The sequence below is a fragment of the Cydia pomonella genome, chromosome 4 (genome assembly GCF_033807575.1).
Source record: "Cydia pomonella isolate Wapato2018A chromosome 4, ilCydPomo1, whole genome shotgun sequence".
Taxonomy (NCBI): Eukaryota; Metazoa; Arthropoda; class Insecta; order Lepidoptera; family Tortricidae; genus Cydia; species Cydia pomonella.
In genome coordinates this window covers 7,492,632-7,519,658 of record NC_084706.1, presented here as the reverse complement: position 1 = coordinate 7,519,658, position 27,027 = coordinate 7,492,632, and the positions used below count along the sequence as shown (strand labels likewise).

At 46.7% G+C, this 27,027-nt stretch overlaps 1 protein-coding gene across 1 annotated transcript; it reads left to right on the top strand.

The window, feature by feature from the left end:
- Positions 1 to 191: 191 nt before the first annotated feature.
- LOC133516979 (97 kDa heat shock protein) lies at positions 192 to 26,523 on the top strand. Its single transcript, XM_061850071.1, has 15 exons — positions 192 to 576; positions 975 to 1,215; positions 1,864 to 2,005; positions 2,621 to 2,757; positions 3,010 to 3,164; positions 3,533 to 3,735; positions 3,840 to 3,958; positions 4,784 to 4,930; positions 7,546 to 7,663; positions 7,764 to 8,005; positions 8,929 to 9,057; positions 14,764 to 14,973; positions 18,194 to 18,336; positions 21,248 to 21,416; positions 23,375 to 26,523. The coding sequence occupies exons 1-15, from the start codon at positions 461 to 463 to the stop codon at positions 23,510 to 23,512; spliced, it is 2,409 nt and encodes an 802-aa protein (XP_061706055.1). The 5' UTR covers positions 192 to 460; the 3' UTR covers positions 23,513 to 26,523.
- The last annotated feature ends 504 nt before the right edge of the window (positions 26,524 to 27,027 follow it).

Below are 27,027 nucleotides of genomic sequence, written 5' to 3'. Positions count from 1 at the left end.
CGGGCCTGATAAAGTGTGGATGGATGTGGATCAAATGTGGATGATGCCACTTTTGACTCGTGCTTGCTCCAAATCATAGATTAGTATATATTATTACTGTAACTCAAAAATCTTAAAATACCGCTCCGGACGCGAGCCTGGTGAGGCGCGAGCCGAGCCACGAGACGAGCCACTTGCCCACCGTCTAGTGACTCGGCTCGCCAAGTCACTCGCACGGGAATGTAAAAGCACTATAAAAAGTAATTCAACAGGCAACACTTTAATTCTGTCAATTTCTAGAAAATTCGGGCACGCAGCACATAGCAAACCACTAGCCATCGCGAGAGACCTGAGCGACAAACCGGCAATTTGTTCATCGCGTATTGAAAGTGATTTTCGACGTCGTGTTTTTCGTGCTTGTTAATTTGAGAGAGAGCTCCATTCGTCTTGCAATTCGACAAATAAATAATTTTGTGTTCCAATGGCTGCTATGTCTGTCATAGGTATTGATTTCGGCAATGAATCTTGCTACATTGCTGTGGCAAAAGCAGGTGGCATTGAAACAATAGCTAATGATTACAGTCTTCGAGGTACACCGTAAGTATTTCTTAAATTTAATATTCACTTCCTGACATGAAAACCGCAATCTTTTTCATTTTAATTATCCTCGCGATATTTACTCGACACTTTCAAGGATTTGATGATTTGCACGTCATGTTCATGTCGATACCTTGTATGGAAGTAAGAGTAGCCTATTTGGATAATGTACTTCATCAGACTTTTAAGTTCGTTGAAAATATATATTTTTATCAGTTCTTACAGTTGCCATTAACTTTTTCATTATATTTTTGTGGTTATTATGCTGTGTCACTCTCAGCAATTTCTTAGTGTTACAAATAGGAATTCTCTATTCATTTTTATCAGTCGTGAGCTATAAAAGGCGATTAGGTTACTCTCTTACCTTTTTGAGGTTAGATTTTTGTTTGCAATTTCAGATCATGTGTTGCATTTTCATCAAAAAATCGAATATTGGGAGTTGCTGCAAAGAATCAGACAGTTACAAATATGAAAAACACCGTTTTTGGGTTCAAAAGATTGTTAGGCCGGAAGTACTCGGACCCACATGTGCAAAAAGAGTTGAAACACTTCCCTTTCAAGGTGGAACAAAGACCTGATGATGGAATTGGTATCAGAGTCCACTATCTAGGTGAAGAAAATGTTTTCAGCCCTGAACAGGTATGATGGCCTAGTTAAAACAATTATTTCTTTTCTGAAATATGTTTTTGTATTCTTAATAGTTAGAATTTGAAGCCACTGATTAAGGTATGAAACCTCACTACAAAGCTATGTTAATTTGTTAAGGTTATGTTGAATGTCATCAGTTAGTATTGTATGAAATCAAAAAGTTATTTAGACTTGAATGGAAAACTACCTTGACATTTATGCTTGTTTGTTAAAGAAGAAACACTCCAGATAGATTTTCGTACATTGACCTGCCTGATGCTATCTCTGTTGCATACGCATAATTATATTGCTGTCAAAATCGCACAGTGACATTGACAATCATATAATTATGGGTCAGCAATAAAATTCTGCATATGCAATACAGATAGCAATAGGCGGGTCAATGTTGGAAAATCTATGTGGAAAGCGTTTCTGCTTTAGTACTAGATGGTGCCTTGATAGAGGAATCTATATGTTTGATTAGTCAGTCCTTGTTTTCTGTGGGGCAGGTCAGTTTTTTTGTTTAAAATTACATCAAGTCAGGTCAATGTAAATGCCTGTACAAAATAAGATCACAGTTCACACATCTTTACAATGCAAGTCTCGTCACAAGTAAGGATAATTGACATTATTTCACTTACTATTACATATATGTTCCAGATAACCGCAATGTTGTTTACAAAGCTCAAGGATATTGCAGCTACGGCCCTCGGTACTCAAGTGAATGACTGTGTCATCTCTGTGCCCAGCTACTTCACCAATGCTGAGAGAAATGCTCTGTTAGATGCTGCTGCCATCTCTGGTAATTCACACCTTTGATTACAATGTTTGTGTTTTTCTGTTGACCTCAAGAATCTGTTAGTTTCAAGAGATCTGATTCTCTGTCTGAGATATCTCTGTTTTAAAAGAAATCTATTTTAAATTTATTAAACAATTTAAACTGATTTCAACTAATCCTTTAAGTTGTACCACAGTTAAAATTATCTTATTCTACTGGAAAACATAAAGAGCATGCTAAATGTTCCAGGACTGGAAAAGTTAAACATTGAATATGTGTGCCTTGTTTTCCCATGTCATAAATTGTTAATTGATTGAGAGCTATTATAACTCTGAACCATTGGGATATGTTTGGTCAAGGGCATAAAGTTCATTTTGCACTACTCACTGAAGTATCATTAAATATACCTAGTATATGTAAACAATTACATTTTATGTATTTTAAATCAAAGCACTTTCTTTTATATATTTAAATGGCCCAAAGTTAATCAAAGAAAAATATCCTGTTTGTATAATCACATTTATTTGTTACGTTATTGAAAACAATATCTCTGAATTCACATATGGCTGATTGCATAGTTAATCACAAGTGAATATCAGTGAAACTGATATTGCATGATGAAATGTTTTTTGCTTCTAGGGCTTAACGTGCTACGTCTGATGAATGAAACCACTGCCACTGCTCTTGCCTACGGTATATACAAACAAGATCTGCCTGCCCCTGAAGAAAAACCTAGAAATGTTGTTTTTGTAGACTTTGGACATAGTTCCCTGCAGGTAATTTATAGAAAATATTTTAATATTGTTTTAACTTTTTGTAGGCTACATAATCTCAGAGAAACTTGTTGTCTAGTTGCATCTTTACTTAAATTTACTCTAATCAATGTATTTATATATAAAAAGCAATGCACAGTACAGACAAAGAGAAAACTGAAAACAGGCATAGCCATTTATCCTGGGATAATGTATCTGTGATTATAAAACTTTTTAGTTTTATTATTCAATGATTTTTATTAATGTTGTGTATAGGTGTCCGCATGTGCCTTTAACAAGGGTAAGCTGCGAGTGCTGGCCACCGCCACTGACGCCCACTGTGGAGGCCGCGACATAGACATGGCATTGGCTGAATACTTCTGCCAGGACATCCTAACTAGACTTAAGCTAGATGCTAGGAAAAACCAGAGGTACGAGGTTTGAAATTTGCGCCAATTTAATTCATGAAAATAATTATTGTTCTATATGAAAGGTTCATGTAAAGAACACAAGCCCCTAAATAATAATTGAAATTATAATAATAGCTTCTTCTAGCCTCATAAGTATGGTGGCCATACAAACTTTTTCTATTTTTAATTTGAACCTTTTTTGTATGGTAAATTGGTATCAATTTCGCTTGTTTGAGAAAGCAAACAAAAGAAAAGATTTTTGAAGGAGCATACATTTTAATGCACATTAGGCCTTACGCGGCTAGACAATCTACATTCATGTCCTGACTGGGTCACATGTGTCGAACTAGAAAGGGGGAAGTGTAGAGTTGAGTAATTTAATTTTTCAGGGCTTTCTTCCGTTTGCTCCAAGAGGTAGAGAAGCTGAAGAAACAAATGTCAGCAAACAGTACTAAACTGCCTCTCAATGTTGAATGCTTCATGGAGGAAAGAGATGTGTCAGGCGAGATGCAGCGCTCGCAGATGGAGGAGATCTGTGCTGACACCTTCAACCGAGTCGAGAGGACCCTAAGATCTATACTCCACAATGCTAGTGAGTTTATTTAATCAATATGATTATATGACACCCCAATCTATAGAACATGTTTATGCAGACAATTTTGTAACTTCTAAGTTATAATTGTTTTTTTTTTGTAGAACTACGCCCTGAGGACATCAACTCAGTGGAGATTGTAGGTGGATCTACTAGAGTGCCTGCTGTTAAAGCTCTGATTGAACAAGTATTTGGGAAAGTTGCTTCTACAACACTTAACCAGGTGAGTAAGATAAGTGTCAAATATGGGTTCTGTTACACACATGAGTTTGTTCTGCCCTAACCTAGGTTACAAACCTAACCTAATCTAGGCATTAACCTTGGTTAGGGTTAGGTGCGAGTTAGGTTAGGTGGCTGAGTAGCTTTTGAATTTAGATATTAGGTATTATCTACATAAAAAACTTTTTGACACCGTGCACATTTTTCCGTTCGAAACGAGTCTTGTATTTCTTTCCGATTTATTAAACAGATACTGTGTCAAAAATGTTTGTCCAATAGCTTTCTAGTGTTTGGTTTCATTCATGGTGCGAAAGAATTTATTTTAATCGTGTCATTCACTACGACGCTTGTTGTTATTAAAGGTTAGATTTGACAAATCTGCGCGTCATCGTGGATGACACAAACTATACGGTTACAACTACAGGCACACTTGAAAGAAATCATAAACCCTTTTCCAGGCATTAATAGGACGATTTATCGACTACATACGCGCCAATACAATTCCAACTTTAATATTTCGATTTATGGTTCAAATTCAATACGAGAAATGTGACTTGTCACCAAATGAATCATCTAAGCTGGATTAATTGAAATATATTAGGATTTTGGGAAATCCTCGTAGATTGCTGCGGCCTGGAAACGGGTTATTAATAAATTATTCAAAATAATGTCAAAAATTCGTTTGTTAAAGATAGACAAAAAGAAGGACGTGGGTAAGGTTCGTAAGTGAAATAGTACACCGTAAAATATTAATAGAAAAAGTATGAGTGTATTATTGTACCTAAAGGCCAATATGAAATGCCGATTAGTAGCCGTGTCCGGTTCACAGGACGAGGCGGTGTCGCGCGGCTGCGCGCTGCAGTGCGCCATGCTGAGCCCGGCCGTGCGCGTGCGCGAGTTCAGCGTCACCGACGTGCAGCCCTACGCCGTGCGCCTCGCCTGGGACGCGGCGCGCGGCGAGGACGGTGACCTGGAGGTATGTACCACTCTCGTCGCGCGGCTGCGCGCTGCAGTGCGCCATGCTGAGCCCGGCCGTGCGCGTGCGCGAGTTCAGCGTCACCGACGTGCAGCCCTACGCCGTGCGCCTCGCCTGGGACGCGGCGCGCGGCGAGGACGGTGACCTGGAGGTATGTACCACTCTCGTCGCGCGGCTGCGCGCTGCAGTGCGCCATGCTGAGCCCGGCCGTGCGCGTGCGCGAGTTCAGCGTCACCGACGTGCAGCCCTACGCCGTGCGCCTCGCCTGGGACGCGGCGCGCGGCGAGGACGGTGACCTGGAGGTATGTACCACTCTCGTCGCGCGGCTGCGCGCTGCAGTGCGCCATGCTGAGCCCGGCCGTGCGCGTGCGCGAGTTCAGCGTCACCGACGTGCAGCCCTACGCCGTGCGCCTCGCCTGGGACGCGGCGCGCGGCGAGGACGGTGACCTGGAGGTATGTACCACTCTCGTCGCGCGGCTGCGCGCTGCAGTGCGCCATGCTGAGCCCGGCCGTGCGCGTGCGCGAGTTCAGCGTCACCGACGTGCAGCCCTACGCCGTGCGCCTCGCCTGGGACGCGGCGCGCGGCGAGGACGGTGACCTGGAGGTATGTACCACTCTCGTCGCGCGGCTGCGCGCTGCAGTGCGCCATGCTGAGCCCGGCCGTGCGCGTGCGCGAGTTCAGCGTCACCGACGTGCAGCCCTACGCCGTGCGCCTCGCCTGGGACGCGGCGCGCGGCGAGGACGGTGACCTGGAGGAATGTACCACTCTCGTCGCGCGGCTGCGCGCTGCAGTGCGCCATGCTGAGCCCGGCCGTGCGCGTGCGCGAGTTCAGCGTCACCGACGTGCAGCCCTACGCCGTGCGCCTCGCCTGGGACGCGGCGCGCGGCGAGGACGGTGACCTGGAGGTATGTACCACTCTCGTCGCGCGGCTGCGCGCTGCAGTGCGCCATGCTGAGCCCGGCCGTGCGCGTGCGCGAGTTCAGCGTCACCGACGTGCAGCCCTACGCCGTGCGCCTCGCCTGGGACGCGGCGCGCGGCGAGGACGGTGACCTGGAGGTATGTACCACTCTCGTCGCGCGGCTGCGCGCTGCAGTGCGCCATGCTGAGCCCGGCCGTGCGCGTGCGCGAGTTCAGCGTCACCGACGTGCAGCCCTACGCCGTGCGCCTCGCCTGGGACGCGGCGCGCGGCGAGGACGGTGACCTGGAGGTATGTACCACTCTCGTCGCGCGGCTGCGCGCTGCAGTGCGCCATGCTGAGCCCGGCCGTGCGCGTGCGCGAGTTCAGCGTCACCGACGTGCAGCCCTACGCCGTGCGCCTCGCCTGGGACGCGGCGCGCGGCGAGGACGGTGACCTGGAGGTATGTACCACTCTCGTCGCGCGGCTGCGCGCTGCAGTGCGCCATGCTGAGCCCGGCCGTGCGCGTGCGCGAGTTCAGCGTCACCGACGTGCAGCCCTACGCCGTGCGCCTCGCCTGGGACGCGGCGCGCGGCGAGGACGGTGACCTGGAGGTATGTACCACTCTCGTCGCGCGGCTGCGCGCTGCAGTGCGCCATGCTGAGCCCGGCCGTGCGCGTGCGCGAGTTCAGCGTCACCGACGTGCAGCCCTACGCCGTGCGCCTCGCCTGGGACGCGGCGCGCGGCGAGGACGGTGACCTGGAGGTATGTACCACTCTCGTCGCGCGGCTGCGCGCTGCAGTGCGCCATGCTGAGCCCGGCCGTGCGCGTGCGCGAGTTCAGCGTCACCGACGTGCAGCCCTACGCCGTGCGCCTCGCCTGGGACGCGGCGCGCGGCGAGGACGGTGACCTGGAGGAATGTACCACTCTCGTCGCGCGGCTGCGCGCTGCAGTGCGCCATGCTGAGCCCGGCCGTGCGCGTGCGCGAGTTCAGCGTCACCGACGTGCAGCCCTACGCCGTGCGCCTCGCCTGGGACGCGGCGCGCGGCGAGGACGGTGACCTGGAGGTATGTACCACTCTCGTCGCGCGGCTGCGCGCTGCAGTGCGCCATGCTGAGCCCGGCCGTGCGCGTGCGCGAGTTCAGCGTCACCGACGTGCAGCCCTACGCCGTGCGCCTCGCCTGGGACGCGGCGCGCGGCGAGGACGGTGACCTGGAGGTATGTACCACTCTCGTCGCGCGGCTGCGCGCTGCAGTGCGCCATGCTGAGCCCGGCCGTGCGCGTGCGCGAGTTCAGCGTCACCGACGTGCAGCCCTACGCCGTGCGCCTCGCCTGGGACGCGGCGCGCGGCGAGGACGGTGACCTGGAGGTATGTACGTGCAGACCCTGGATGCTGCTGACGAGGATATCCTCGCCCCGTGCGTCGGTTGCGGAACGAGAACTACATATCGCTCCGAGTAGTCTGAACGCAATGTATGTATTTAATTTCGGCGTGGGACAATGAATTCTCAAGTTATACCGTTACACAACAGAATCATTGAATGTAACTTCCATAGTTAGTTTTTATTTAGCAAGTTATGATATGCAAATAACTATGCAACCAATGTTTACATTTTAAACAATAACTGTTTAAAAAAATGAAATTACTCGTTAAATGGTTAAATTATATTCCATTTTGTTATTTTATTTTATTTTTTATAATATCTTTTACCTCCCTAGGTGTTCCCAGCTTTCCATCAAGCACCATTCTCTAAAATGCTGACATTCTACAGAAAAGAACCGTTCTCAGTCAGAGCCTACTATACTGACCCCGTGCCCTATCCCGATTCGTTCATCGGTAAGTGGCGTCAAACATCTTTCTGTCCAGTTTTTTCACTTGGTTTTATTAGTTACAAAGCTTTTGTAATAGTAGTACTCTAGAAAACATTTTTCCATAGGTCAATGGAACATAAAGGATGTTCAGCCAACCTCTGAGGGCGAATCACAGAAAGTAAAATTGAAAGTGAGAGTGAACATTCACGGAATCGTCACTGTCGCGTCAGCGTCGTTGGTAGAAAAGAAAGCGGACGCCCAGAGCGACAGCATAGAAATGGAAAACGAGAACGCGAACAACCAGGAAACGCCCATGGAAACTAACGGGTCACAAGAGCAACAGCAGAATGGGCCCGAGAACCAAGAGGTGAGGGAAGACGATATGCAAGGGGAGCCTCAGCAAAGACAGTCGTGGACACAGAGAGTAGGATCGTGGTTCAGCGGGGTACGTGTCGGTAGCGCGAGTGTCGAGTGATTTGCGAGATGTTTGCTGACTTATTCACGCTCTCACGTCTATTCAATCTGACTTTTTACCTGATGTAACTAATATCAATACTTGCGTAGGAAAAAGCTGCTCCTAGCCTTGAAAAAAAGTCCGTCTTACTGTAACGGAATTTAGATGCTTCGTGTTTCGAAGTAGGCCCTCAAATTGTGCTAGTGGCGCCCCCTACGCAGTTTTGCGTAATATTCCCTATTGGTTAAATAACTGATTCAAAGTAATGCTATTGGAGCTAGTTGATTGACTGGTAAATAAAACAATAAGATTGAATAGACCTTCTGTAGCTTCACACTTTATTCTTGTATTATTTTATTAGACAGATATTGTAGTAACCCCGAATGAGCCAGCAGACATCCATGCTTTGTGTCATCCCCCTCCTCGCTCCGAGGCCCCATTTGCACAGTACTTTCATAAGGCTTTTGAATATCGCCTTTTAATTCCTTTTATTTTCATGCATTCGTCAAGTGAAGTTTCTTTACAGTTCTGTCTCTGTGTCCGCGCATGTTTTTGTCCTTACGGTTATATTTGTTTCTAACTTTTCTCTGGCAGCGTTGCAGATGAAGATGTAGTGAAGTAAGCTTTCTTTTATCCTAGTAGTTAGTGTGGATTTTGGAACAGCTCTGGTGCAAATGGGTGCACCGCGCCGCTTGGAAAACTATCCTCTTCTTTTTATCCTCTAGGCAGTTAAGCTGCAATAGAGTCGCGCAATAAACATAATCATTTTTCCAAGCAGCGTTGGTGATGGGGAAATCAGTCTATGAAAGATGTGAACCGTTCGTGTAATATTTCAGGAATCTGACGATAAAAAGGACAAGTCGAAAGACAAGAAGAAAGTGTTAGTAAAGACCGTCGAGTTGCCGATCGACGCGCGCACCCACGGCTTCTCGCAGCCCGAGCTCAACTCCTACATGGAGCAAGAGGTAAATAGACGTGTTATTTTTACAATTAAAGAAAATGTTAGAGGGGCGAATCAACTTTTTGACACACAGGACAACACAGTTTTGAGCGTCTCTTATGTCAGCCCAAGATAACGCGTCACATAATATTAAATAAAACCGGCCAAGAGCATGTCGGGCCACGCTCAGTGTAGGGTTCCGTAGTTACTCTTCCGTCACAAAAAGCTAAACTGGAGCTTAAAGTATAGTAAATTGTTAACCAAGGGATGAAACGGTACCTTTCACCCGAGTTAAACAAATAGGCAAATTTGCATAATCAGTACCTAATTAAAGTAAGTATTTTTACTATGGGAAAACTTTTTGCGACAATTCAAAAACAGCTAAACTGATCATGTCCGCTATAGTTTTCATTTAATGTCTTTCTTAAGCTCTACTTCCACGATTTTTTTAATATTTTTTGGACCTATGGTTCAAAAGTTAGAGGGGGGGGGACACATTTTTTTTTCTTTCGGAGCGATTATCTCCGAATATATTCACTTTATCAAAAAATGTTTGTTGAAAACCCCTATGAGTTTTGAAAGACCTTTCCAACGATACCCTAAACTCTAGGGTTGAAGCGAAAAAAAAATTTCACCCCTTCTTTACGTGTAGGGGAGGTACCATAAGAAAAATTAAATTTACAGTACATATGGGGCTACTTTATAGCACTAGTGCGAGAAGTAGCATATTACGTTACTGTGTCGAACATTTAACCCATTCATTGCCGACGCCTCATATTTTTACTCATCACGCAGTGCCGCCGCCTTCCACGCGACGACGCGAATTCGCGTCCGCGGCATTACGTTAACATTTCATGGACGCGAGTTCGCGTCCGCGGCATTAGGTTAACCTATTTCAAGGGCGCGAATTCGCGTCCGCGGCATTACGTTGTCAAGGACGCAATTTCGCGTTTTCGGCATCGTAAGTGAAATTTTTGCGCCTAAAAACAGTTTTTGTCGAAAACGTATTCAGTATAGACGTGACGGCCGTATACTTCAGACGTATATGAGTTTTTAATGGTTTTTAGTAAGATTATAAAAGTTAAAGAAAGTGTTTAAAGCAAGTGTTTAGATAATGGACAAAAATATTAAATATTAAATGCAACCCATTTTATTATAGTTAAATATACAGTCGAAAATGTTTAGTACCCCTGGACATAAACATGTCTGCGTATCTAAATTATTTTAGTAGTTTGTATTATTAATTGCCACAATCACTTATAAAGTATATGGCACATGATTAAATTACTATCATTAAATATTTTTCGCGATAAAAGGTAAATGACAATTACCTAATATAAACATAATGGACGGGAATCCGCCTCCGCTTCACCCGAAATGAAAATGTTGAGTATTACAAATGTGTTTATTTTAATAACCGGTAACAGTATACAATTTGTCTTTAAAAATTACATCTCGGGATAAGTTTTTTTAAATAAGTGTTTTTCTAGCAAAAACTATTTTTTCTAAATTACAAATGCACTGAATCCAAAAACCGAAGTATAATATTCACCTTCAAAAAATAAATAAATAGTTGTTTTCTAGTAAAAAAACGAGGCCGCGAAATCGCGACCCCGGAATTACGATCGGACGTGAATTCGCGTCTTCGGCATCCGAGATAAGAATTATGAAAATTACAAATGCACTGAATCTAAAAACCAGCAACAGTATAATATTATCCTTCATAAATAAAGTAACATTTTGGTATCAGCATTTAAGTACAGTTGTTTTCTAGCAAAAAAAAACACAACTCGAGGACGCGAAATCGCGTCCTCGGCATAACGATTACACATAACATGGGACGCGAATTCGCGTCTTCGGCATCCGAGATAAGAATTATGAAAATTACAGATGCACTGAATCCAAAAACCAGCAACAGTATAATATTATCCTTCATAAATAAAGTAACATTTTGGTATCAGCATTTAAGTACAGTTGTTTTCTAGCAAAAAAAAACAAATAACTCGAGGACGCGAAATCGCGTCCTCGGCATTACGATTACACATACATAGGACGCGAATTCGCGTCTTCGGCAATGAATGGGTTAAAGGGCCATATGTACTGTAAAACGTTGTACGATACATGTGCGAATAGGTAATTCGCAACTCGTGTCGATTTAAAACACTCCCTTCGGTCGTGTTTTAATTTATCGCCACTCGTTTCGAATTTCCTATTTTTCGCACTTGTATCGTAATGTACTATTTTAGATTTTATTGTACGACTTTGTCGTCTTTATTGATTAATATATCCATGCCAAATTTCAGCTTTCTAGCACTAACGACCACGAAGCAAAGCCTCGGACAGATAGACAGACAGACAGACGGACATGGCGAAACTATAGTGAGAGTCAGAATGGCGGGTGTACCTAAATAAAATCAAATGAAAAGCATACCATATTTTTGTACCTGATTTGTACTATTTAGTACCTCCTTTAAAAAAAATTGTACCTCACGGTTCATAAAGTTATCATCAAAAAACAGGTCACCCGCCATCCTGACAGTCAGAATGGCGGGTGTACTTTATTACGCTATGTTCCCGTGGTTATTGATAAAATCTATAAATGCCAAATTTTTGTACCTTCACATTCAATTATAATAGTTAGGGCGGCGAATAGGGGAATTTTCGGTAATACTCGAGCGTGGCAGTTTAAGATATGAGATAGATACTAGATACCTTAGACCTAATAGAACCACCTTGTAAAGTATTTAGCTCTATATGTCAGATTAAGATATTGGGGGTTGATTTTAGTGTTTTAAGACTAAATTTAACTAATCTGACGATAAGTCCTTGACGCCGCCGAGTTATAGGGTCGCGAATTTGTAAAAAAGAAACGTCAATCCGGCATTCTCGAGCGCAATTATTTTTATTTTTATTTTGAAGAATATAATCTAAAACTTACTAAAAATAAAAAATCTGCCGGTTTCCGCATGACCGGAAGTGTGGAGGAGCCATTTCGTCTTCCGAAAAACGCGTTGCGGCATATAAGTCGCGAACGATACATTTTACAAAAAAAAAAAGGTTAAATGAACAAAAAAGGTAATTTTATTTTACACAAAAAAGGTCTCTTTACATTTTTGTCTAAAGTTAAAACTTTTTGACTTGAAGCATCATAAAAACTCAAACTCCCGATCCCGGTTTTTTGAGTATATCTCGAAAACTGAGGGTGTTAAAAAAATTGATATGAAAGAACGATGATTAAATTATGTGACTTTTATTATATCTATAAATTATTATTTTTCTAAAGCTTCTCGACAATTTTCGTGGACTCGGAAAAAGTTACGCGTATCTGTATACAAAAGTATTATTAACATGATAACATGTACAGTTTCATGTACTTCGTACTACATTTCATCTACATTTACGTTGGTTGCATCTATCGCTTTATTGTCATTCTTAAAATCCCCGTTTTATCAAGGAGAAAGAAAGGAAATAAAGAAACCAAAAAAACTTTTTCGGTCAGATTAAGAGAACCCACCAACATTTTTGTCAGATTAAGAAAATATGCTTTCAGGATACCGAGATAAACCTCCCCTATGAAAATCTGACGCGCTCGAGTATTTCAAAAAAAACTTTTTTTTTTGCATTTTCAAAAATTCATCGTAACTTATCGTCACACCGAAATCGTCACTTTTTTTAAAGGGAGCTTTCTTGGGGCCTACTTAATACCCCTTCCGAAAATCAGACGCGCTCGAGTAAATTTTTTTTTTTTGCATTTTTGACTACTTTATATTCCTACCCCCACCAAGCAAACCGGCAGATTAGTATACCGTTGTTATCAGAGGCACTTGGGGCATACGTAGTATGAATATCTGACGCGCTCGAGAATGCCCAAGTAACTGTTTTTTTTAACATTTTTGAAAAACCGTACACGCCAAACCCACCGCTAAAATGGTTTTTACCATACGAGCTTTTCTTTTCGAAATTATTTTATCTTTCGATTTTGATAGGTCTCGACGGCGCCGTTGAATTACGCCATTTAGCTACCTCGCCTCCCTAACTATAATATGAGCCATTTTATTTGTGGTTTCCAAGTTATACTCATTTTATATTTTGCTTGCTATTACAATTTTGCAGGCGTTATAATTTTTCACGTTATCGATCTCATTTTTAAGAAAAAACGCTAAGGTACAATTGTTTTAATTACGCCAGGATTTAGTACCTTTAATGTTTAATATGTTAAGTTCAAATAACTCGGAAAATCATGTCTTAGAAAAGAGCAGGCGCAATTTCAAAGAAATCTTCCTAAGAAAAATCATGCACTTAAATGTTCGTTTTTCACTCTAAGGAATAAGGGCTCTTAATCAAATAAAAGCCGCAAATTATGCGTGTTTGTCGGAATATTATTGTGATGAGTTTTATATTTCTTTGGATATCAATGATGTCCTTACTTTGCTGAACAATGCAAAGTACCATATATATTTCTTCTATGACTACGACTAGTGGCTCTGTGAGATGTATTCCTCGCGATAAGATCGATATGCTTAAGCATGTAAAAACAAAAAGATTCTTCGTTGAGTCATTTTCACAGCGTACTCACAATGGTCTTAAGAGCCATAGACTGTAGTGGCACTTAAGTCCGTTACGCTAATTACCACCATATCGAACATTTTCCAAAAACCGAAACGATAGAAAAAATATATTTTTTCAGATTTTTGCTCATATCTCGAATATCTTTATGAATATTTTATAATTACTTTGGACAAAAGCTTTACCATACAATTATTTTTATATATTTATTTTTACTCTACAACCAATAACTGCACAACAGTCAAGGTATTGAGGTATGGGAGCGTGTACGTGCCCGACGGGTATGTGTGGCGCCGGCGTCGGCTCGGTCTGGCGCCGCTGACGCGCGCTGTGCGGACCCTCAACGTAATGGCGGAGAATATTGACCTATTCTCATGTGCTCTGAATGAATTCACAAAGTCGGCATTGTATGTATTATCTTATAGATGTAATGATATACTTTAGATTGTATTTTTACATATATATAAGTAGTTACATTATTGTCTTAGGTTTAGTACCTGTAAAAATAGTTGTGTGACAAGTTGAGTACAGTTGAGAGACAAAAAATAGACGATTTAAGAAAACGTCGTTTTTTCGTACATATATGTTCATCATAACTCAATTTTTTTGTTTAGAATAAGCAAGCTTAGTCACCTGCTGACCAAATATAAAAAAAAAAAGTTTGTAAGATACTGGTAGGTTTGTAGGCAGATGTGTGCTATCCAGAAATTCCAGACGTAGTTAAACCTAATCTCCCTGATTTTGGGATGGGGTATGGTATTATAGTAGCACACAAATAAAATTGTACAAAGCATCTAGGGTCCAAAAACTATTTTCACACGACACATATTGTTAACGTTAAATATGGCTTGGGCCAATTTAAGAAAAAAATACTCGTCATACCTATTTTTCTACTCCCCTACCCCCATGGTGATCATACGTGATTCTTTTCAGACCACTTTCCCGCCCTTACTTTGTATGACGTTATTAATTGATAGCCCCTCATAATTACAAAGACGAAATTTTACATCGAAGTTTAAAATTCAAAATTTCTATGAGAATCGATCCCTTGGGCCTATGTTTTCAAATTTGCCGTCTTTTTGCACTGATAAAGCTGGTTTGCCAGAATATATCTTGGATTTTTCTTATCCTATGTAAAAGTTCCCCTCACATTGGTTCCCCGCAGGGCAAGATGCAGGCGCAGGATCGGCAGGAGAAGGAGCGCGCGGATGCGCGCAACGCGCTGGAGGAGTACGTGTACGAGCTGCGCGGCAAGCTCGGCGACGGCGAGGCGCTGCACGAGTTCGTGGAGCCGGCGCAGCGCGCGCGCCTCGTGGCCGCGCTCGACGCGCTCGAGGCCTGGCTCTACGAGGAGGGCGAGGACCAGAACAGACAGGTACAGACTGGGATCAGTACGTGTGCGAGCTGCGCGGCAAGCTCGGCGACGGCGAGGCGCTGCACGAGTTCGTGGAGCCGGCGCAGCGCGCGCGCCTCGTGGCCGCGCTCGACGCGCTCGAGGCCTGGCTCTACGAGGAGGGCGAGGACCAGAACAGACAGGTACAGACTGGGATCAGTACGTGTGCGAGCTGCGCGGCAAGCTCGGCGACGGCGAGGCGCTGCACGAGTTCGTGGAGCCGGCGCAGCGCGCGCGCCTCGTGGCCGCGCTCGACGCGCTCGAGGCCTGGCTCTACGAGGAGGGCGAGGACCAGAACAGACAGGTACAGACTGGGATCAGTACGTGTGCGAGCTGCGCGGCAAGCTCGGCGACGGCGAGGCGCTGCACGAGTTCGTGGAGCCGGCGCAGCGCGCGCGCCTCGTGGCCGCGCTCGACGCGCTCGAGGCCTGGCTCTACGAGGAGGGCGAGGACCAGAACAGACAGGTACAGACTGGGATCAGTACGTGTGCGAGCTGCGCGGCAAGCTCGGCGACGGCGAGGCGCTGCACGAGTTCGTGGAGCCGGCGCAGCGCGCGCGCCTCGTGGCCGCGCTCGACGCGCTCGAGGCCTGGCTCTACGAGGAGGGCGAGGACCAGAACAGACAGGTACAGACTGGGATCAGTACGTGTGCGAGCTGCGCGGCAAGCTCGGCGACGGCGAGGCGCTGCACGAGTTCGTGGAGCCGGCGCAGCGCGCGCGCCTCGTGGCCGCGCTCGACGCGCTCGAGGCCTGGCTCTACGAGGAGGGCGAGGACCAGAACAGACAGGTACAGACTGGGATCAGTACGTGTGCGAGCTGCGCGGCAAGCTCGGCGACGGCGAGGCGCTGCACGAGTTCGTGGAGCCGGCGCAGCGCGCGCGCCTCGTGGCCGCGCTCGACGCGCTCGAGGCCTGGCTCTACGAGGAGGGCGAGGACCAGAACAGACAGGTACAGACTGGGATCAGTACGTGTGCGAGCTGCGCGGCAAGCTCGGCGACGGCGAGGCGCTGCGCGAGTTCGTGGAGCCGGCGCAGCGCGCGCGCCTCGTGGCCGCGCTCGACGCGCTCGAGGCCTGGCTCTACGAGGAGGGCGAGGACCAGAACAGACAGGTACAGACTGGGATCAGTACGTGTGCGAGCTGCGCGGCAAGCTCGGCGACGGCGAGGCGCTGCACGAGTTCGTGGAGCCGGCGCAGCGCGCGCGCCTCGTGGCCGCGCTCGACGCGCTCGAGGCCTGGCTCTACGAGGAGGGCGAGGACCAGAACAGACAGGTACAGACTGGGATCAGTACGTGTGCGAGCTGCGCGGCAAGCTCGGCGACGGCGAGGCGCTGCACGAGTTCGTGGAGCCGGCGCAGCGCGCGCGCCTCGTGGCCGCGCTCGACGCGCTCGAGGCCTGGCTCTACGAGGAGGGCGAGGACCAGAACAGACAGGTACAGACTGGGATCAGTACGTGTGCGAGCTGCGCGGCAAGCTCGGCGACGGCGAGGCGCTGCACGAGTTCGTGGAGCCGGCGCAGCGCGCGCGCCTCGTGGCCGCGCTCGACGCGCTCGAGGCCTGGCTCTACGAGGAGGGCGAGGACCAGAACAGACAGGTACAGACTGGGATCAGTACGTGTGCGAGCTGCGCGGCAAGCTCGGCGACGGCGAGGCGCTGCACGAGTTCGTGTAGCCGGCGCAGCGCGCGCGCCTCGTGGCCGCGCTCGACGCGCTCGAGGCCTGGCTCTACGAGGAGGGCGAGGACCAGAACAGACAGGTACAGACTGGGATCAGTACGTGTGCGAGCTGCGCGGCAAGCTCGGCGACGGCGAGGCGCTGCACGAGTTCGTGGAGCCGGCGCAGCGCGCGCGCCTCGTGGCCGCGCTCGACGCGCTCGAGGCCTGGCTCTACGAGGAGGGCGAGGACCAGAACAGACAGGTACAGACTGGGATCAGTACGTGTGCGAGCTGCGCGGCAAGCTCGGCGACGGCGAGGCGCTGCACGAGTTCGTGGAGCCGGCGCAGCGCGCGCGCCTCGTGGCCGCGCTCGACGCGCTCGAGGCCTGGCTCTACGAGGAGGGCGAGGACCAGAACAGACAGGTACAGACTGGGATCAGTACGTGTGCGAGCTGCGCGGCAAGCTCGGCGACGGCGAGGCGCTGCACGAGTTCGTGGAGCCGGCGCAGCGCGCGCGCCTCGTGGCCGCGCTCGACGCGCTCGAGGCCTGGCTCTACGAGGAGGGCGAGGACCAGAACAGACAGGTACAGACTGGGATCAGTACGTGTGCGAACTGCGCGGCAAGCTCGGCGACGGCGAGGCGCTGCACGAGTTCGTGGAGCCGGCGCAGCGCGCGCGCCTCGTGGCCGCGCTCGACGCGCTCGAGGCCTGGCTCTACGAGGAGGGCGAGGACCAGAACAGACAGGTACAGACTGGGATCAGTACGTGTGCGAGCTGCGCGGCAAGCTCGGCGACGGCGAGGCGCTGCACAAGTTCGTGGAGCCGGCGCAGCGCGCGCGCCTCGTGGCCGCGCTCGACGCGCTCGAGGCCTGGCTCTACGAGGAGGGCGAGGACCAGAACAGACAGGTACAGACTGGGATCAGTACGTGTGCGAGCTGCGCGGCAAGCTCGGCGACGGCGAGGCGCTGCACGAGTTCGTGGAGCCGGCGCAGCGCGCGCGCCTCGTGGCCGCGCTCGACGCGCTCGAGGCCTGGCTTTACGAGGAGGGCGAGGACCAGAACAGACAGGTGCGCCTCCCGGATCATTCAGTCGTTCGTTAATATAATCCAATCGAATCGAATCCGGTCCGGCTGATACAAGTATATCTACATCTAACTGAGCCTCTTGCTCTGCCCGAGTAGGATTCAGTCTTTAAAAAGTAAAGTAGACAGGTCCATTCTCAAGCTGTCTCATCGAAATAGGTTCGGTAGTTTAGCCGTAAACGATAGACAGAGCTATAAACCAGGGGTTCCCAATCTTTTTCAACATGCGGCGCAGTTACAAGTTTAGTATTTTGCAACGGCGCCCTTGTAAATTTAAAATCACTGTCGAAAAAGAGTGACACGACGCTATATTATTTACCGATGCGAGCGCTCAAATAGGTACCCGCGAATATTTGTGGTTTCGGATAATGATAGAACTCACGGCGCCCCTCTTTACTTTCTACGGCGCACGAGGGCGCCGCGGCGCACACTTTGGGAACCCCTGCTATAAACATTTGGTCGGTGCAGGTGTACGTGGACAAGCTGACGGAGCTGCGCACGGAGGGCGAGCCCATCAAGCAGCGGCGCCTGGAGTTCGAGCTGCGGCCCGGCGCGCTCGACGACTACTCGCTGGCCATACAGCTCGCCAAGAAGGCCGTCGACTTGTACAAGTAATACTTCATTTCTCATGCTCTCAAAGTGGGTCATTGTTGTTCTAAGTGTGCAGAAAGTGATACATTTCAACTGTAGAACATTTTATTTTTTTAAGTATGTTTTGGAATAGTTATGAACAACGCTAACCCAGACCTTATGTTTATTAAGTATAGAAAATGTCGAATATAAAGAGGGGCAAATTTCCAGTCTCGTCAGTAGTATAGGCCACCAAACGAAGGAAAAAACGGGGAAATAAATGTGTATAAGCGAATTATGGCATAGTTGTAGATAAAGGTACCTTACATAACATACTGAAAGTACTGATGGATGGGGGTGGCGCTAACGAAAAGGTTTACAGGTCCCTCTTTTAGTTCTTAAATAACTCGTAAACGGTGGCCCATAGCAAAAATGTTCTTTCACGCAAATAATGTGAGAGTCAGAATGGCGGGTGTACCTAAATAAAATTAAATGAAAACCATACCATATTTTTGTACCTAATTTGTACTATTTAGTACCTCCTTTAAAAAAAATTTTACCTCACGGTACTTAAAGTTATCACCAAAAAACAGGTCACCCGCCATCCTGACAGTCAGAATGGCGGGTGTACTTTATAACGCTATGTTCCCGTGGTTATTGATAAATTCTATAAAAGCCAAATTTTTGTACCTTCATATTCAATTATAATACGAGCCGTTTTATTTTTGGTTTCCAAGTTTTGCTCATTTTATATTTTGCTTGCTATTACAATTTTGCAGGCGTTATAATTTTTCAAATTATCGATTTCATTATTAAGAAAAGATATTTTTTAGATATTTTTAACATTGTATAAAAATAGCATAGCTACTGCGAAATACACAACACGTTCGATATCTTCTTTGATATATATATATACCCATTGGTAGTTGCCTTATTTTTTAGACACTATTCAACAGTTAACGTTTTTATTCTTATAAGTAAGTACCAGTGTTGGGCGTAATCAATTACTTGTGTATTTTTAACTACAAATTGGATTATAAGTAGTTGAATTGTTTGTAGTTGATTACGTGTAGTTACAACTACTTGTAATTAAGATTACTTTGTAATTTGTAATCGAATTTACATTAATTTATTATCAAATTTACTCAATTACTTTTTGATAGGCAAAGAAGACTAATTTAGTACTTTAGTACTCTCTCAGTAAAGAAAAGTAATAATACTCGTATAAGTCCCTTTGTACAAAATCTTGTAAAACTAACAATCCTTTTTAAATGAAAAGTCTAACTTGATATGTTAAGATCAACTTAAAATTCGTTCATTTTCCTGATTATACATAGATGATCGAAAACATTTCTTTGAGTAAAAGTAATTTGTAATCGCATAAAGTAATTTCACCGTGACAGCCTTCATGTGGAGGGTACCGTCTATCAGGGTGTTGACAAGTTCCGCTACCTCGGATGTACAGTCACCGATACAAACACCCGGGAGGAGGAGATTGCACTGCGCATTAAAAACGCACTACGATGTAGTGCAGCCCTCCATAAAGTGTTGGTGTCCAGGCTTCTCAGTAAGAGTACAAAACTAAGAATCTATAAAACCGTCATTCGGCCTATTCTTATGTACGGCTGTGAGGCCTGGACACTAACTCAAAAAGAGGAAAGTCAGCTCCTGATAGCAGAAAGAAAAGTGCTCAGGAAGATCCTGGGACCTGTCCGAAATGACGACGGCTCCTGGAGGATCCGGAAAAATGCCGAGATCGAAGAGTTGGTGGCTGAGCCCAATATCATCGGCGTAACTAAATCCCACAGACTTCGCTGGCTCGGTCACCTACTCAGAATGGGGGAGGATCGCGTAGTCAAGGAAGCGTACTTGGGGCGACCAACCGGCCGTCGACCGATCGGGCGCCCAACCGGCCGTCGACCGATCGGGCGCCCAACCGGCCGTCGACCGATCGGGCGCCCAAGGTACCGCTGGTGTGATGTCGTGGAGGCGGACCTGCGTCGGCTGAATGCCAATTCATGGCAGGAAACCGCGCTGGATCAGGACAGGTGGCGTTCTCTCGTTTCGGAGGCCAAGATTCTTTTTGGATCGCTGAGCCAAAGCACTTAGTTAGTTATAAAGTAATTTATTACAGATTAAAATTACAAAATTTAGTTATTAATTCGATTACTAACTACAAAATGTAGTTAGTAATCATTAATCAAAGGTTCAACTACTTTTTCCTAATAATTGTAATTTGTAGTTAAAACTACATCTTGTAATCATAATCGTTAATCTGTAATCCAACTACTTTTTACCCAACACTGGTAAGGTAAGAACTAAATATATGTAATCAAGAAATTATGATCTGATTTGGAATTGTTAATCTTAGACTGACTTATCGATAACATATTTTTCGATGTTTCATTTTCTCAAGCACTCGTTATTGCCACAAATACTTCTATGTCTGGCCATTATGCTTTTTCTTTTTTTTTCTTCTCTGTGTTTGTTAAATATTATTTTAGGGTCTTCTCCTAAAGGGGAGCGAAAATTTGATAATTTTTGCGCTACGAAGCATGGTTTAGGAGTTACAGCCCTATAATGTTTTTTTTTGTTATGCAGAAACCGTGCGTCTTAGCGCAAAAATAATAAAATTTTCGTTCCCCCTTTAATTGTCTCAAAGTAATAATAAAAAATACAAAAAAAAATCGGAATGGCGTGCGTCGTAGCGCCAAAATAATCACATTTTTATTCCCCTTCAGTACCCGACGCACTGAATAACCTATCACATTAGGACATGAAACAATCATCATCGTCCTATTTTTTTAAAATTATTATTTCATTACAAGTTTGAGAAAAGCACAACACAAATCTCGGCGAGAAACGGGGTTGCAGGCCAAGTAGATATAGACAGCCGAGCGTAGTCGTTCGTTTCCCGTCCTCTATAGTAATGTACTATTTTTACCCTCGCAGAGCGGGTGACGCGAAATATAACCATCTGACGGAAGCCGACATGCAGAAGGTGTCGGAGGCGGCGGGCGCGGCGCTGGCGTGGGTGGAGGCGGCGCGCCAGGCGCTCGCGCGCGCGCCGCGACACCTGCCGCCCGCGCACACCACGCACCAGATCCGCCAGGAGCGACAGGTATGGCGACATGCAGGAGGAGTCGGAGGCGGCGGGCGCGGCGCTGGCGTGGGTGGAGGCGGCGCGCCAGGCGCTCGCGCGCGCGCCGCGACACCTGCCGCCCGCGCACACCACGCACCAGATCCGCCAGGAGCGACAGGTATGGCGACATGCAGGAGGAGTCGGAGGCGGCGGGCGCGGCGCTGGCGTGGGTGGAGGCGGCGCGCCAGGCGCTCGCGCGCGCGCCGCGACACCTGCCGCCCGCGCACACCACGCACCAGATCCGCCAGGAGCGACAGGTATGGCGACATGCAGGAGGAGTCGGAGGCGGCGGGCGCGGCGCTGGCGTGGGTGGAGGCGGCGCGCCAGGCGCTCGCGCGCGCGCCGCGACACCTGCCGCCCGCGCACACCACGCACCAGATCCGCCAGGAGCGACAGGTATGGCGACATGCAGGAGGAGTCGGAGGCGGCGGGCGCGGCGCTGGCGTGGGTGGAGGCGGCGCGCCAGGCGCTCGCGCGCGCGCCGCGACACCTGCCGCCCGCGCACACCACGCACCAGATCCGCCAGGAGCGACAGGTATGGCGACATGCAGGAGGAGTCGGAGGCGGCGGGCGCGGCGCTGGCGTGGGTGGAGGCGGCGCGCCAGGCGCTCGCGCGCGCGCCGCGACACCTGCCGCCCGCGCACACCACGCACCAGATCCGCCAGGAGCGACAGGTATGGCGACATGCAGGAGGAGTCGGAGGCGGCGGGCGCGGCGCTGGCGTGGGTGGAGGCGGCGCGCCAGGCGCTCGCGCGCGCGCCGCGACACCTGCCGCCCGCGCACACCACGCACCAGATCCGCCAGGAGCGACAGGTATGGCGACATGCAGGAGGAGTCGGAGGCGGCGGGCGCGGCGCTGGCGTGGGTGGAGGCGGCGCGCCAGGCGCTCGCGCGCGCGCCGCGACACCTGCCGCCCGCGCACACCACGCACCAGATCCGCCAGGAGCGACAGGTATGGCGACATGCAGGAGGAGTCGGAGGCGGCGGGCGCGGCGCTGGCGTGGGTGGAGGCGGCGCGCCAGGCGCTCGCGCGCGCGCCGCGACACCTGCCGCCCGCGCACACCACGCACCAGATCCGCCAGGAGCGACAGGTATGGCGACATGCAGGAGGAGTCGGAGGCGGCGGGCGCGGCGCTGGCGTGGGTGGAGGCGGCGCGCCAGGCGCTCGCGCGCGCGCCGCGACACCTGCCGCCCGCGCACACCACGCACCAGATCCGCCAGGAGCGACAGGTATGGCGACATGCAGGAGGAGTCGGAGGCGGCGGGCGCGGCGCTGGCGTGGGTGGAGGCGGCGCGCCAGGCGCTCGCGCGCGCGCCGCGACACCTGCCGCCCGCGCACACCACGCACCAGATCCGCCAGGAGCGACAGGTATGGCGACATGCAGGAGGAGTCGGAGGCGGCGGGCGCGGCGCTGGCGTGGGTGGAGGCGGCCGCCCGCGCACACCACGCACCAGATTTGATTACTAATATTTTCTATAAGCGTTAAGGATACGATCTGCTTATAACGCAACCTGAGACTGATACGTCGCTAGCCGCGGATGCCTGGTCTGCTTGACCACACGCCGTGTGCGGTGGACGATTGCCACGTATCATACAAAGAGTATTAGACTGCACTACACTCATAAGTAGCATGTCTTTCTTTTCTTTGGTGATCATTTCTATTATTGACAATAGATACCGCGGGGGGTAGACGCCGTCTTGCTATGTTTGAATGCCGGTTGCCGTCCGCGGCGGGTGACCTTCGCCTCAAATAGTCGTCCCGCGTGGCGGGTGAGCCGGATCACGCATTACGGCCGGATTGCGAACATAGAATTCGGATGCCGTAGATCGCGGGCGCCCGGCAGTCACCCGCCGCGGACGGCGTCCGGTCGAGGAGACCGCAGCCTGAGCGTTTCGAAAAGTGAACCATTACCAAAGTTGAAAAATCCTCTTTCAGAACTTCGAAAGCACCGTGAATCCGATCCTCAACAAACCGAAGCCTAAGGAGAAGACGCCGCCGCCCGCCTCCACCGGCGACGGCCAGGCGCCCGCGCCCGAGGCCGCGCCCGCGCCCGACCACATGGACGTCGAGTGAACCTCCCGCCACCCCGCCACACCGCGACACCTACTCACTACTCATTCTTATTCACAGTGAATATACTATCATTTTTTTATGGCTCACATATTCAGTATCACCGTGACGATGTTATATTTTCCTACAATTTAAACCGTACCGCATGCACGGGGAGCGTTCACGGAGACTACCGCTTTGTCGAGTACCTCACCGATGTTCCACTGTGCGAAAATAACATCTGCGCGCGCACACTAGTCCCTATTTTAGTTGTAGTGATGTGGCGTCGACGTCACGTTAGGTCTTAATCCGAGATTTTGGACTCATGGGTGGCCGCAGCGCGGGCTGCTGCGTGCCATGCTACCTGTGCCTCACTTTTTTAAGATACAGTTCTGATGCTATGCGTGAGCGTTATAAGATCTATCACTATCACTGTCGGTTACGGCAAATACCGGCAACTGACAACTCGTCGTTTTAAGTATGTGACTGTGCTTTTTCTGGTGGAAAGAATATCCATAACCGACAACCTTCTTTCATAACTTGTTGGAAATAATATACTTGTCTTTATGAATACGTGTCGCTTAATATATCTTATAAATGTCTAGAGCTGAAATTATTGACTCGATACTATCCGATTGGAATCGATTTAGAAACGCTGTATGTATTATGTAATTGTATTATATTACTAAAGAGCGATTTTTTCAATGTCTGCGTTGTTCTAAATTAGTAAAGTTAGCTAAATTGTATATCTATAAATTAAAATGGAGTCTGTCTTGATAATATACTTGTACATTACAAAAATATAGAATTTAATGAACAGGTCGAGCCCAGTTTCGAACAATATCGTTGCGACGAGCTACATAACTAACTTAGGGTATGTAAGGACCACTTCTGTATCATCGCGGAGGTTGAGCTGCTAGACTGTTGGAACGACAGCGCGGGTGAAATTTTAAAGATTCGCTTGTATGTTGTATAGGTCAGATATGTGATATTATATGTATGTATCGGTCGAGTTTCGGCTCTCAACATAGCCACTGAATATAGTTCATAGTAAAAAATATTTATTTTGTAAATTGACCGAAAATTTTATGTCTGCTATTTATGCCTCCATTAAGAGCGAGATCTGCAGGGTAGGGTATTATTGCCATTGTACCCTTCCATTGGAGTTCGATGGCTAACACGATTTTACAGTAACAATAATTCTATTTGAAGTAACGCTGAATAGCATTAACCATTAATATGATTAAATTAAAATTGTGAATGAATGTCATTTGTACCGTTGTTTTGCAGTCCGCTCGTGTGATCAATCATTTATGTTGTTGACTGTGAGATAGTTATTGAAGAATTGGAAAGTGAGGTATTGTTTAGTATGCTCTAAATATCGTTTAGCGTAATTTTATTTAGTTAATGGTCTTAACTTAAAAATGTAACTGGATTTTAATGGATACTAAATTGGTACTGGTTGAATTCAGCACGCCACAGCACAGCTTTTCCAATCAGTACTGGCTTTAGATTTCCTTTTAACCGAGTTCATTCCACGAAAAAAGTTACGCGAGTCACCAAGTCACCATTGCAGTGCGTGTTTTTGTATTCATGATGTAACTTTAAGTGTAATATAATGAGTGGGATAAAACGAGAGACTCAGAAGTAAACCACTTCAATTTGCATCATGATAAAACGAAACACGCAATCAAATAGTGACTCGCGTTGCTCTTGACGTGGAATAACCAAGTGCACATATAAAGTGGTAATCACTGAGAACACTCATGTAGTCTGACACTGCATTGAAAATGACGGCTTCGTATCTAAGTACTTTACAATGAAGTTTTTGACAAAAATATTTACATAGTTAGTGCATTTGTCTGTAATAAATAACCATGTTAAGCCATGGTAACTTTCTTTAAAATAATCACTTTGGCTATGTACTATTTAACTTAAATTAAAAGTAGAATTTGGATGAAAACCCATGCATTGCTTGTTTTATCATATGATGCTAAGCACGTAATGTAATTTCTCGCATTTATTTACAATGTGTTTGGTTTTATTTTAGAATTGTTGAACTAGAGTGGAACAATCCCAGCACGTAGTTCACAAATTTAATATGCCAGCCAGCCCACAGATGGAGTTGCTCTTGGAACCATGTACAAATACTAGAGATGATGGTCAGGTATATCAACAAAAGCATATATAAATTACTATCTACTTTAACTTTTCTAACTTCTAAGAACGTTTTTAATGATACAGAGGACCATCATACGCTCGCAGGATTCAAATTCGTTATATGTCTCATAGCATTTACTTTCTTAAGTCTTATTATTGTGGTTATTTCTGTGATGAAATAATAGTCATTATTTTGTCAATTGGACTTTTCCTTCCACATCTAACAAAATTGAATACATGGGAGCTTTAACGTGTCAAAAATAGAACCACTACCACTAGAGTTCAATGAGTTGTCGTATTATTGGCACGCTGCGAGTACCCGTGTATGTACGTTGTGAAACCCTGTAATTTGTATCTTCGAACAAGTATGCATTCATTAGTACGAGGCGGTTTAACTTTTGTTTTATACACATGTTATAAGATTAACATTAGGTGATTATTATATTGTAATAAATGCACAGCATTTAATAGTGGAAGAAACCGCAGTACTTTTTTTTTACTAACGTTGCTAAACATTGCAATTTTGTGCATATTAGTCTGACGTCTTATAAACGCCGAGAGAGGAGGTCACGTTTTCGCTACCTCTTCTTCTCTTTTAGGTTTTGGTGAGATACTATCTCAATATTCGCAATAAGAATATTCTCACTATACAAACCGCCTACAAAATGTTTAGGTGATCCTATTTAATTATTTTTGTTAGCACGAGTATGTTTGAATGTGTGCTTAAAATATTTTTTAACTTAACATTATCAATGTAACACACTGGAAACGGTCCATTGGCCCATTATTTACATTCTAGCAAATGGTTCAACCATTATATGTTATTTTGTGCATTTTGAATGTTAAGAGCTTAGTAAATGAATGATTTAACAATACTTACTGTTTTATTTCCTTAAACCTTTTAATGGTTATGGTCATTTTATTTGTGGTTTCCAAGTTTTACTAATTTTATATTTTGCTTGCTATTAAAATTTTGCAGGCGTTATAGTTTTTCAAATTATCGATTTCATTTTTAAGAAAAAACGCTAAGGTACAATTATTTTTATTACGCCAGGATTTAGTACCTTTAATGTTTAATCTGTTAAGTTCAAATCATGTCTACTTTCTTATACTATTTAAGTGCTATATTCAGAGTGCGGTTCTCAAATCTTTTAAGTAATTTGTAAACAATTATGATGTCAATATTATTAACTGATTAAACCAAGCATGAGCACAACAAAAAAATCATTAATTTGAATATGGTAGAAACTTTGAATATTAATTGGTATCCCCAAGTTGTTGACATATTTTCGAGATATTTTGAAATACGTGAATGGTGGTGCTCAGCATTTAGTTGCGAAATATTTAAAAAAATTGGTAAAAAATGTTGTGACAGGTTA

What these genes read in the sequence shown, in the direction of transcription:
- LOC133516979 (XM_061850071.1), top strand. Translation starts at nt 461, where the DNA reads ATGGCTGCTATGTCTGTCATAGGTATTGATTTCGGCAATGAATCTTGC. An exon ending in GCGAGGACGGTGACCTGGAG is followed by an intron (nt 4,931 to 7,545) that starts GTATGTACCACT and finishes TTACCTCCCTAG; the next exon opens with GTGTTCCCAGCTTTCCATCA. An exon ending in CTATCCCGATTCGTTCATCG is followed by an intron (nt 7,664 to 7,763) that starts GTAAGTGGCGTC and finishes ATTTTTCCATAG; the next exon opens with GTCAATGGAACATAAAGGAT.